General features: G+C 48.1%; 1 protein-coding gene across 1 annotated transcript in view; it reads right to left on the reverse strand.

The window, feature by feature from the left end:
• Nucleotides 1-13,032, reverse strand: part of XKRX (XK related X-linked) — a 37,090-nt gene that overhangs the window by 12,019 nt on the left and 12,039 nt on the right. The window contains exon 2 of the mRNA XM_083484755.1: nucleotides 8,523-9,743. Coding sequence (XP_083340881.1) covers nucleotides 8,523-8,884 — 362 coding nt within the window. The 5' untranslated portion in view covers nucleotides 8,885-9,743. The remainder of the gene's footprint in view (nucleotides 1-8,522; nucleotides 9,744-13,032) is intronic.

Here is a 13,032-nt window from a genome sequence, read left to right on the forward strand (position 1 = left end):
TCTGTTGCTGCAGAAGTAGTAGTAGCTATAACAAGAAACTGCCGATCTCAAACGTTAGCTACGAGCAGGTGATAAACATCCAGCTTCCGAACGCGTCCGCCGCTCAGGACTTTCCCACAGTTTTAAAAGCAGCACACCCACAACTGTCTCCCAAGGCAAAATATGAGACTGAGAGCACACACCCTCTTCGAATGATCCAGCAAGACATTTTGATGGGGACAAAGCAGTGCTTCTCCTCCAGAATGACTCACCACGACTAGAGCGACATGCTTTCAGCTCCACCAACCTGACAGTGTTTTGTTTTTTGGCTTTTTGACCGCTTATTTTTTTTAAAGCAGACCACCTCTTTTTTCTTTTTAATTTTTTTTTAATAAAAGCAAACAACTTTTAATGCACTGTGGTCCAGCAGTGCCAATTAAAAGAAGAGAAAGAGAGGCTAGGCCTTTCAGGTAGCTACGGGGACGGTGGTGGTGTGCATCTTGAGGGAGCCATGAGGTCATTCCTTTAGGCCAGGGGTCTGCAACCCCCGGCTCCGGAGCCGCATGTGGCTCTTTTACACCTTTGCCGCGGCTCCGGGGCGGATACTAGCGAGGGGAGGAGGTGCATTGTGCGCCCCGACACTCCCCACTGTGGCGGGCGCTGTACTGGCTGTGACGTCGCATGGGGGCGGTGCGTGCGTTAGTCCCGACGTCACCTTCCCGCCCGCTGTCAGATCGCGGCTCTGGAGATATATTTGTTTTAAATGTCGCAATGGTTTTGCGGCTCCCAGTTGTTTTTTCCCTTCAGAAACGGGTCCAAGTGGCTCTTTTTGTCTTAAAGGTTGCAGACCCCTGCTTTAGGCAAAGACCCCCTCTTTCTCCAACTCAGACTCATATGAACATGGGAAGCTGCCTTATTCTGAATCAGAATAAGCCATCTAGCCTTTGGCCACCTAGCCCAGTATTAGCTGTGTGGATAGGAAGAGGCTCTCTAGGGATTCAAAACAGGGTCTGTTTTGATCCTATTCAACCTGGAACGGTTTGTATGCAAAGCAGGTGCTGTACCTCTGACCAAGGCTGCATATACACCATAGAGTTCATTTATATCACATGGCTTCCCCAAAAGAATCCTGGGAACTGTAGTCACCCCACAGAACTACAATTCCCAGCAGCCTTAGCAAACTACATTTCCCAGGATTCTTTGAGGTAAAAGCCATGTGCTTTAAATGTATGGTGTCCACACAGCCCCAGACATAGATCCTGTGCTTTTCATGGCTACACAGCGGCCAGAATATCAACTGGTAAAGCTTTCCCCATCCCTGTGCTACCATACACAGGATTCTCAGATGTAGGAAGCAGCCTTATATACAGAGTTAAACCTTTGATCTGTCTACCTCAGCAGTGTTTACGCCAACTGGCAGCAGCTTTTCTGGGTTTCAAACAGGAAACTCAAGTCTTTCCCGGCTTCTAGCTGGAGATGCAGAGGACAGAACCTGGAAACTTCTGCATAACTCAAAGGTTACAGGGGCTTGGGATGAGACCAGGAAAGTACAGACAGAACCTGTGTTCAGCAATTGCAGAACATAACCTCATAGGACATTCCAAGTGAATAGATCCTGGGAATTATTACTCAGATGCAAGCATGCATCGGATTTTGATACGTGTCTGTCAGTGTTTTTGTAGGCTAGAGCCTACATCAGATACATGAGGTGTGTCCTTAGCTGGAAGATATTCGTCAATATGTTTATTTTGTATACATCTCAGCTTTGCATAGAAACATTTGAGACTGTACCCCTTGCCTTTCACCGACTTTCTGACTTCTCTGTTTACCATTTTATTCCTTTATGTGTGTCTGTCTGTGTATCCACTTCACACATCTGATGAAGTGAACTCTTGTTCATGGAAGTCTATGTCACAGCCCTGTTAACTTCCCTGTGTTTCTCATGATCATGCCACAGCTGCTCATGGGACGAGCATGCAACTCTTCCCCACCATCTAAGATTTAGTGCAACATGGCAGCTTGTTAATCAAAATGACAGGAAATGATGTATAAATGGGAGCATTAGAAATGGATGCAATAAACCCCCATGTCTGAACACAGCCTAAATTTGGGAAAAACCTTTTTTGGGACCAACCAAATTGTCAGGAAAATGTGGCAATCCTTCAAGTTAGAAGCCGGAAATGACAAACCAGGTATTAATTTGGGGAGGAGCAGCCATGGCTTCTCCACCTCAGAACCATAGGTGTGTGACTTCATACCTGTAACACCTGGGAGGGACTCACGTCAGCCTGCAATCACCATCTTGGAACCAAGTCTATAATTTGGCTTCATGGTTACCACATCCAGCCTAATTTCTGCACTGTTTTGGTTTTCCTTCATTCCCACCTCCCACTGCCACCCTCCCTGCTTTGTATAATACCTCACCTGATGGGAGAATTCAAGAAGTTGCCACATTTTTGTGGCATTTTGGTTGGTTCTAATAAAAGTTGTGACCCAGCTTTTGGATTTAATTTTCCCCCCTTATGGACCAACCTTGGCTACATTTGCCTTTTATGTCACAAAATAAGTGTTAAAGTCTTTAAGGTGCCACGAGACTTTTTGTTATTTTGGGGGATCCGGGAGCCTCTTGTCATCTCACACGAATGATCCAGCCCCAAAACATGCTAAATTTGCATCCCTCTGTCTTTGCCCACTCCTCCCAAGGCCCCATAAACTGCCTTGTACATTATGCTTTCAAAGCTTCGTTCAACCTGGAATGAAAGGGAGGCGAAGTCCGCAAACAGAAAACTTAAAGAATGGCTCTTTGACGAGTTCCATATGCTAAGAATAGTACTGACGGCAGCTTCATTCCCTCACCAGTGAGAGAGGGAGGGGGAAGACTGAAATTGAAGGGTAGAGCACAGGGCAAATAAATGAGGGCTAAATAAAGCACAGGGTAAAAGCAGGCAGAGAAGAGGACCTTCCCGGCTTGGCCAGTCAGAGGAATGCTGGCCAACAGGGCTGGCAGGACAGAGAGGAAGAACCCTAATGATTTGTACTTCAGGCTTAAGCTGGAGAAAGAAGCAGCATTTGGCAAGAAGAAGCTGGCTTGCTTAAATGAACTATTAGTTGCAGCAAACCACAATCCTGGAGTCAGACACAGGAACATGCTAACTTTAAGGGAAACAGCAAGTAAACACTGCTAAAGTACACCTGGCCACGTGGAAGAAAGGAAACACACAACACTGGGGCTTGCCTGGTCTTGTTCCAACCTGTGCATGTTCCACTAAACCATAAACAATATCACTGGCTTCAAGTTAGTTCTCCAGCCCAATTCAAAGTTTGAATTCTAAAATCCCAAATGATCTGGGGCCAGCATACCTACAGATGCACTCCTTTCTCTTACGTATATTAAGGCTGCAATATTACACACTTTTACCTGGGAGCAAGTCCCATTGAACTCAGTGGGGCTTTCTTCAGAATAGACATGCATAGGATTGTTTGATAACTTAAGGTGTGGGTTTTTTTGTGTGGAGGCTCTGCTCCATGGGCTCTCACCACCCAAAGTACAGTAGATGAGTACATGGGACTCCTCGTCAGGTCCACTGCAACTGTGGGACTTCCTTTTCAGGGACACATTTGCCTCACTCCTTCCCTGCTGGCTTTCAGGTGGCAACCACAGGCAGTTCTCTTCCAAGGAGCTTTCGGAGTGTCCTGGCCATTTTAATTTGTAAGGAGTGCCATGCTTTTGCTGCTTTGGTTGGCTAATAATAATAATAATAGATGATGATCTGATAGTCTGCATCATTTAATTGCAGCCAATTCATTGTAGTGATTAGGAGTGTGCAGACTAGGACCAGGGTTCAAATCACCCACTCAGCCGTGAAATTCACTGGGTGAAGTTGGGCCAGTCACTATCTCTCTGTCTTATCAACCTCACAGGGTTGTTGAGAGGATAAAATGGAGTTCGGGAGAATTATATCTGCTGCTTTGAGTGCCTAGGAGATGTGGGATATTAATGCAGCAAGTAACAAAGCCAAAGTATTTTGTTAAGCTGCCTTGGGGATTGTAAAGCTGGTAGATGGCAGGCTACAAAGGAGCCTTACCCAACCTGGTGCCCTCCAAACGTTTTGGACTACAACTCCCATCAGCCTCCAACCCATGCTGGCAGCAGCATGATTGCAGTTGCAGCCCAAAATATCAAGAGGGCATCAGCGCGACAAAAGCAGATATAAATGTTTTTAATTAATAACATAAAGCCTTGCGTCTTGAGCAAGGAAAACCACATCTGTCTATAACAATGAATGTAAAATTTATGCATGTTATTTCTCTTCTGCACTGTGTTCCACAACAACCACATTCACAAGTGACAGAACAGCAGCCTCCAAAGTTTGTGGGGGGGTGGGGTTCCAATGTGAAGAGCATTCCAAAACGAGCTCCCCACCCAGTTCCCTTCCTGCACTCAAAGAGGTGAAGGAAGAGCAAAGCAGAGACTGGGGGTGGGGAGTGGAGAATGAAACATCTGGACAAGCAGAGGCAGAGTTAAGAATTACTGCCTTTGCTGACACCCACCCCCCTGTTTGACTCATGGGATCAAACCAGTTTCCTTGCTATGCTGCCTAAAGGAGGCAGCCAACGACCTTTCACCTTGGAAAGCAAGCAGATTGAAAACAGCAAATTCCCATCGTTACAGAGCGCATATGATTCTCTGAAGGCAGCTGGGATGTGCTCGCAAGGCAAAAAGAAAGTATCATACTTTAAACCAGGGTTTCCCAAAACTGGCTCTCCCCTGTTGCTGGACTACAACTCCCCTCATCCCTAGCTAGCAGGAACAGTGATCAGGGATGGTGGGAACTGTAGTCCAGAAACAGCTGGAGACCCAAGTTTGGCGAACCCTGCTTCAAACAGTCAGGCTTTCTGCAAAGAATCCTGGGTACTGTAATTTGTTTGGGGTGCTAAGAGTTGTTAGGAGACCCCCTATTTGTTATGTACTGAAGTTCTCACCCTGGGCCAGCAGGAGGATACTGTAGATAGTTATGCAAATGAAGGATCGAAAGTGGCGTTCAGTGATTGGATAGTTTTAGAAAGTTGCTACAGTTATGTTGTTCTGGAGCTCTATATAAGCAGGCTGACTGAGCTCTTCAGTTCAGTTCTGTTCTGGCCTTTGAATAAACAAGAGCTGTTTGAGGAATCGCTGTGTCGTCTGATAGGTTCGCACACAACTTAACACTATTCCCCTCAAAGAACTTCAATTCCCAGTTTAACAGTCAATCCCTCTTCCCCATGAATTGTTGCTCTGTGAGGGGAGTAGGGGTCTCCTAACAACTCCCAGCTCCCTTAAGAAACTAGTGTGAAGCAGCTTTTCAAAACTCTGGAGTTCTTCTCCCTTCACTTCTGGGGTCCCACCTGAAAACATTTGGACAAGACCCTTTGGATGTGATTCGAGTAGCAGGCTGCTCACCTTTTACCTGCTCCTGCACTGCCACCCAATTAACCCATCAGTCCAACTTGCATGTCAGTCTCTGGCTCCTCAACTACACCTGTGTCTGAAGTCCTACAGTAGTATAAACGATGGAGGGACAAAGTAGACATGATGATACATCTGTGAGGGTGGTAGTTCAATGGGGACCATCTTAGCTCAGGGGCAGAGCACCTGCTTTGCATGTGGATGGTTCCAGGTTCAATTCCCAGCATCTCCAGGTAGGGCTAGGAAAAGCTCCTCATCTGAAACCCTAACAGCCACTGCCAGCCAGTGTACACAATACCATGGTCCAGTAGTCTGACTTTGTATAAGGCAGCTTCCTATGTGATTGGATCCCCTGCTGTTTTGTTTCTTAACTTGGGAGAGATTCATGGAGGGAGGTCTAATTGGATCAGGACAGCAGCACCGTGGGAACAGGAACTTTTCTCCCCACAGTGGAACTAAAAATATATTTGGAGAATAAATTCTGCTTGTGAAAATGGCATGTGGAGTGCGGGGATTAAATTGCCTCCTTCCAGCACTGCTGCCCCATTCAGTCCCGCCGCCCCCATCCCATGAAGGCTAGGTTTTGCTTGTATGAGTTGCGCAATCTGGCCCCATGTGCGCCATGTGTCAATTGCACCAAGGTGTGGGACAACCAAGGGCTGTGCATGCTTTTTGCTTCAAAAATCACAGCCCAAATGTGCAGCATCTTCTGCAAGTCAATGAATCCTACAGCTTTCCAGTTTCATAGTGAAATTGGTGTTTTAGCCCTTGCAAAGACAGGACTGGAAGTGGGGGCCGGGGCTCCTGTTCGTTCAGGGGTGGGGAACCTTTGTCAGAGTAAGAGCTGCATGCCCTTGCAGACAGTCTTCTGGTAGGCTGCTTGCTGGTGGTGGGAAGGGTCAGAGGATGGAGCAACAGGTGTGATACTTACATTTCTATAGTGGTCTACATTATAGCTGCAAAAAAATTCAAAGGTTCCTACACACAAACACCACACACACAACTTGTGTCACCCTCCAGGAAAGTGAAAGGCATTGTTAACAAGGGCACATTCCAGCCAAGCAAAAGCAGAGCACCGTGAATGGGGATGTGGCCTGGAGAAGGGGCGTGGCCTAGTGAGAGTCTCGAGAGCCAGTTAGATATGTCTAGAGGGCCGTATTTGGCCCCCCAAGACCTGAAGTTTCCCATTCCTATGCAATGATGCTAGGAGTGCCGAATGGCACTTCCAAATGGACAGATGAGTTTTTAGTATTCTGAATGGCACTTGGCCAGAGCTACCATCAGGCTAGCAGTGGCAAGCTTTGGGCTCTCAAATTTCAGCACTACCCTGTGTGATGCTAAAATTGGGGTGCCCTCTGCGTTCCGTTCTACAGCATTGTTGCGATGGCCCATGCAGCACAACGCCCAATGTGGCCGAACGGGTTGCACTACCCTAAAACTGCCTCTGAGGCTACAATTGTGTGGTGGGGTAGGAGAGATGAAATAATGCCAATATATTTCACACCTGGCTGCCAATTTGCTCCTTTGGTTTCTGATAGTACATGGGTAAAAGAGACTCAAAAGTCCAGGGCACAAATTTTCACGGCCCTCTAGCAGCTATAGTGGCTCATTTACCAGAAGTAATGATTTAGCATTAACTCTGGAAATATGTACTTGATTCTGACCAAACTCAGCTTCCTGATGTATATTTTGCCCTGGGACACTTAGTTTAGTCAGAATCAAGTATACATTCCCATAGTTATCGCTAAATACGGTACATTACTTCTGGTAAATAAGCCAACCTAGTCACTAGAGGGCTGTAAAGTTTTGTGTTCCAGGCTTTTTAGACTCGTCTACCCATGTACTATTTGAAAACAAAGGGGCACATTGGCTGCCAGATGCGACTTTTCTTCCAGCTCTCCTGCCCCACTACTGAGTGGCAAAGGTCCAGGGCCCCACTCAGCAGAATGAGCAGGAGCAGCAACCTTAAGAAGCATAATAGGGTGCTGTATCATTTATGGAAGATGTTACCGTACTTATGCGAAACTAATGCACCATTGAATCTAACGCACAACTCAATTTTCAAAATCTTGAAACCAAAAAAGTATTTGTTGCCGCCATCAAATCTAATGCGCACCCTAATGCACACCATAATTTGGCCAAAAAAGGTGTGCATTACATTCAATTAAATATGGTATTGCTTGTTTTCAGGACACACACACACAGTAGCTTGCCACTGCCTTTTGCTTTCTTCTTTCTAAGGTAAAAGTAAAGGGACCCCTGACCATTAGGTCCAGTCGCAGATGACTCTGGGGTTGCGGCGCTCATCTTGCTTTATTGGCCAAGGGAGCCGGCGTACAGCTTCTGGGTCATGTGGCCAGCATGACTAAGCCGCTTCTGGCGAACCAGAGCAGCGCACGGAAACACCGTTTACCTTCCTGCTAGAGCGGTACCTATTTATCTACTTGCACTTTGACGTGCTTTCAAACTGCTAGGTTGGCAGGAGCAGGGACTGAGCAACGGGAGCTCACCCCGTTGCGGGGATTCGAACCACTGACCTTCTGATCGGCAAGTCCTAGGCTCTGTGGTTTAACCCACAGCACCACCAGCATCTACTTTCTTCTTTCTAAGCTCAGAGTTTATGACTGCAGTTCTACACAAAGAACCCTCCAGCTCCCTGCTGGGTAAAGCTCCCTGCTGAGTAAAGTTGAAGGGGGTGGGCAGGGGGAGGGAATTACGAAGCTGCCTTATATGGAGGCAGGCAATTGCCCCTTCTAACTCAGTAATGTCTGCACTGACAGGTAGTGTCTCTCCAGGGTTTCAAGCAAAAAGTATTTCCCCAGCCCTCCCTGGAGATGCCAGGGATTGAACCTGGAACCTTCTGCATGCAAGTCAGATGCTCTACTGCTGAGCTACTACAGTCCTTCCCTAGCCACTGCTTCATCTAGCTTAGTACTTTCTACAGCAGGGGCTTCTCCAGGAGTTGAGACAGGGGAAAATCCCAATGCTACCTGGAGATGCTGGGGATCGAACCTGGGACCCCCCTGTTTGTGAGGCAGATGCTCCACCACTGAGCTATATGGCACCTTCTCCAAACAAAGTTGCTAGCATGGCTCACCTGATGAGAGGACCCAGCAACACAAGATGCATGAAAAGGATAAAGGGCTGGTCACTAGTCAGGTCCCGGTTCACAAAGATGAGGGTAAGTTGGTCCATGACGGCAGGTATCAGCATCAAGAGGAGAGTCAGGGAGAGCCAGAAGACATCATTGGAGCAGCTGTAGGCATAGCTCACGACGCAGGCAGAAGAAATCTCTGCACAGTAGAGGAGGGTGATAAAGGCGATCCCTATGGGTGGGTTCACCTTGGTCACAGTCTGGGATGCGACTCTGCGCACTACGTGGCGGGGTTGGTACCCTGCCACCCTGGGAAGGACCTGGTCTGACCATTCCCCACTGGAAATGTTACACACAGTGTCCATCCTGGGGCCCACTGACCCTCCAGTCCAGAGCTGATCTCCTCCAATGGAGGCTTTGGGACCCTAAAGAGGAGGCGGCCAGTAATTTTGACCCAAGTTCCTTTTTACAGACAACAGTCTCTTTCCACCAGCAGGTAGTCTGTCTCTGCAAACAAACCAGCACATGCACCACTCTGCACAGTTTCTCTTTTTTCAGGCTCCAGCCTACAATATGGAGTGAAGAGCGGGCGACTAAGGGGTCCAGCTCCAGAAGCGTTCTTTCCCCTTTACACCCACACCCATTTGCGGAAGGGAAGAGAAGCGCAAAACTGAGACCCCGGCAACCGAGTTTCTACGGCAACCGGGGCGCGGCTTCAGAGGCTGTTCTCCCAAAACGCCAGAAAACTTAGTATGGCTCTTTCCCAGAGACAATGCCGGGAAGCCAAGCGCAAAGGCGACCCTAGACAGATCCAGAAATCAGCGAGTCAGATGACTCAGAGGGAGAAAGGAGGCCTCGATGAGGTCAAGAAGATTCACACGAAGAAACCCAGGCTTGATCCCGGTGGCTTCTCCGGCATCGATCCTGTAGAGGTACTTCGTGTTTCGAGCCTGCGAAGAAGTCCTGAGTCCCTCGCGACGGATTCAAGGCGAAGAGGGTCTTCCCAGAAACAGCCGCTTTTTATTTCCTTCGCTCCAAAAGCCACGTGGGAGTTCCAGCACCCTCCGGCTCTAAAGCGCAGAGAAACCCGAAGTCCCTCGCTTTTTAACTGAGGGAGGCGTGTCTCCCTTCTCCGCTGAGAACAAGACGGCGGCGTCCGCAGTCACTCTCACTCCGCCAGAGCGCGCTGTCGCCGTCGGGGGTCTTCGGGCCAGCTCAGCTCCGCTGAAGAGGAAAAAGAGAAAACGACAAGAAGTCAGCAGCGGAGGGCGGGGGCGAGAAGCAGCCCAGATGCCACGACGAAGGACGTCGGGCTGGAGGCGTCGGCGATCGCTTCCTTCCAGCTGTCTTGCTAGCGACCGGTCCGTGCGCTCTGCTAAGCGCGCGAATTGGCACAGCAAGCAGAGGGAAAGGCTGGCCAGAAAGAGCCCGTTTGCGCAGCCCGATTGGGAGCCAGACGTGAGATTTCTCCCCTTCTCCGTCTCGCCCCCTGCGCACTCGCTCGCCCTGTCTGTTTGGTCTTATCTTGGAAAACAGGTGTGTCTGCACTCGCTGTTGGCGGCAACGCTGGGTCCTAGTGCACGCCTGCTACACGGCAGAGTTACATTCCTTAAGACGCCGCCATCTGCAACTCCTCGCTTGATCAGCAGTAGGGTTGTAACTTAACCAGCGGCCCCCGTTACAGGAGGTCCTGACCTGTGCCTTTAATTGCTGCAGGCAAAAATTCAACAGATCTGGCTATCCCAGCATAGGCATGAGATGAAGAAGTTTCACCTGTTGACTTTCTAACTGCTACACTGCTGCTAAAGGAGATGGGGGGCGGGAGTGTCTTTCAGCCTCTAGTTTGTGCACGAAGATTATCAATACTGGAGTGGGAGAGAAAAGCAGAAGAGAGCCGGGAGGCCTGCTGTATCAGATCAAGGTTAGGCTGAGACTTTTCATGTCACACTTTAATCTTCCTGTAGACTGCAGGGAGGGGAAATGAATTTCTTAACCTGATGCAAATGGCCTGATTTGTTTTCCCATGCCTGCAATTCCTGCAAGCTCCTTTCCAATGAAGCCACCCTCTGTGCGCACGCTGTAATCTGGGTGTGCAATGGATGTCTGAAATGTACACACCTCAGCTTAGCCATGGCTTACATGTTCAAACTGGGTGGAATGGCTGAGAGAAAAGGCATCTCAAGAAACTGAAGGACACAGGTGGATTGTGGCTAAACACCTGTGTGGCTTCAAATGACAGAGCACATTGGAATTGGAGTAAACAGTAATTGGGTGCACAGCCTGAGAGTCATAGCATCTTTTTTCCTGTTTTGCACCTAATAATAAAACCTCTCCCAGTGTTATTCCATAGCAACTGGTTGCTGTTGTCACCATCATTTTAATTACATTTACATCCCACCTTTCCTCCAAAAAGTTCAAGGTGGTGTACATGTGTCTTTCCTCCATTTTACTCTTCCCATCGGACCCTACAATCAACCAGTGGGCATCATTGCTGAGTGTTGATTTCAACCCACGTGCAGATTTTGCAGTGCCCAGCAAAGCCCACTTTCTGCCCAACCATGTCTTTACCTGCCCCACATCTGATGTCACACTGGATATCAGGTGTAGGGGCAGGGGCATGTAGCTTAGCCAGAACAATCTCACAGGCCAAATGAGGATGCCTGGCACCTGCCCAACTGATCATCAACACTTGCAAAATGCTGTTTCTTTGCTTCCAAACTGCGTCATGGGTCACCTGGCATCACTGCGACATCATGTGAGTGACAAGTGGGCAGGGCTCACTTGTCAAAAACATGTCCCATGGAGGAAGTAAGGACCTGGTGTGCTCAATGGATCCAGGTCCCCACCCCTAATTGACCCTTCTAACCTCTATACCACACTTAGTCTTTTAAATGCAGGATGTGGATTGACCTACTTAACCTCTAAAGAAACATGCTTAATGTTGGAATTGGGGGGGGGAGATGTTTTCACAATTTTTTCAAGAAGAAGAAAAGAAGTCTGCAAAGTGGTTGTGTAAATCTGGCCATGATGTTGTGAAACAGGAAATCATCTGTCTCAGTGCTATTTCCATTTGCTGAACTGAGGCTGAGAAAGCGCTGTGTATGAAAGGGCATGCTGCAGAAATCCACACACCCAGTGCTCTCATGATGACCCAACTGCATAACCCTTGCACTTCTTAACCATCATGTGGCTGGGCTGATGCTCCAGGCCCAAGTATGTCTCTGTCACCAGACGCCAAAGTGTCTTCTGTGGCTAGGAGTACTTTACCAGTTGCACTGGCTCCTGGTGGAGTATAGGGTCAGGTTCAAGGTGCTGGTCTTGACCTTTAAAGCCCTTTGTGGCTTTGGGCCCTCGTATTTATGGGACCGCCTCTCCTGGCATGCCCCGCAAAGGCCTTAAGGTCCATGAATAACCATAGTTTAGAGGTCCTGGGCCCTAAGGAAGTCAGACTATCCTCCGCCAGGGCCTTTTCAGTGATGGCTCCGACCTGTTTGAATGCTCTGTCTTATGAGACTAGGGCCCTTCAGGATTTAACCTCCTTCCGCCGGGCCTGTAAGACAGAGCTATTCCGCCTGGCCTTTTATTTTATTTTATTTCCCTTCTCTTCCTTCCCCTTCCCCTTTTATGAAGATTACCTGCTCTGAGATCCCACAGCTAATTCTCCCCTGGCCTCCTCGCTGGCCCAAGTAGGACCAATTTAGCCAGCTAGCCCTGGGGATTATTCTAATGCTTATTTCCCCAAATTGATTTCTGAATTTTGAATTTTATTGTTATCCATGTTTTTATACTGTATTTTATGCTGCTTTTACAATTAAGTGTTTTGAATTTGTTGTTAGCTGCCCTGAGCCTGGTTTTTGAACCGGGAAGGGTGGGGTATAAATAAATAAATTATTATTATTATTATTATTACCATCTTCATATACATTGCAACTATGACTACTCCTGGTCTGGGATACCCTGACCACTGTAGTCCATGCACTGGTCAAGTCTGGGTTGCTGTAATGTTTTTCTGTGTGGGGCTGCTCTTGGATCTGGCTTGGAAGCTCCAGCTGGTGCAGAATGTGGTGGCCAGACAGCTGACAGCTTCTGGCTGAGATCATGTAACACCATTATTCCAACAGCTGCATTGGCTGCCCATCTACTACTGAGCCAGATTCAGGGTTCTTGTATTAATTTGCAGAGCCCTGAACAACAACTTAGGTCAAGGGTATCTCAGGGATTGCCTGAACTCTTATATCCCAGCTCAATCACTGAGACCATCTGAAGGAGCATTGCTGGTTGTTCCCCAAGTTGGTGAGAGCTTAAGAGACTGGAGAATTGGGCCCAAACCAACAAAATGAATTTCAATAGGCTCTACACTTAGGCAGGAAAAACCAGCTTCACAAATACAGGATGGGGGATACCTGGATTGCCAACAGTATGTGTGAAAAGTTTCTAGGGCAGTGGTTCTCAACCTGTGGGTCCCCAGATGTTGTTGGACTACAACTCCCATAATCCCTGGCCTTGCTAGCTA

The sequence above is a fragment of the Podarcis liolepis genome (assembly GCF_965112155.1).
Source record: "Podarcis liolepis genome assembly, chromosome: Z".
Classification (NCBI taxonomy): Eukaryota; Metazoa; Chordata; class Lepidosauria; order Squamata; family Lacertidae; genus Podarcis; species Podarcis liolepis.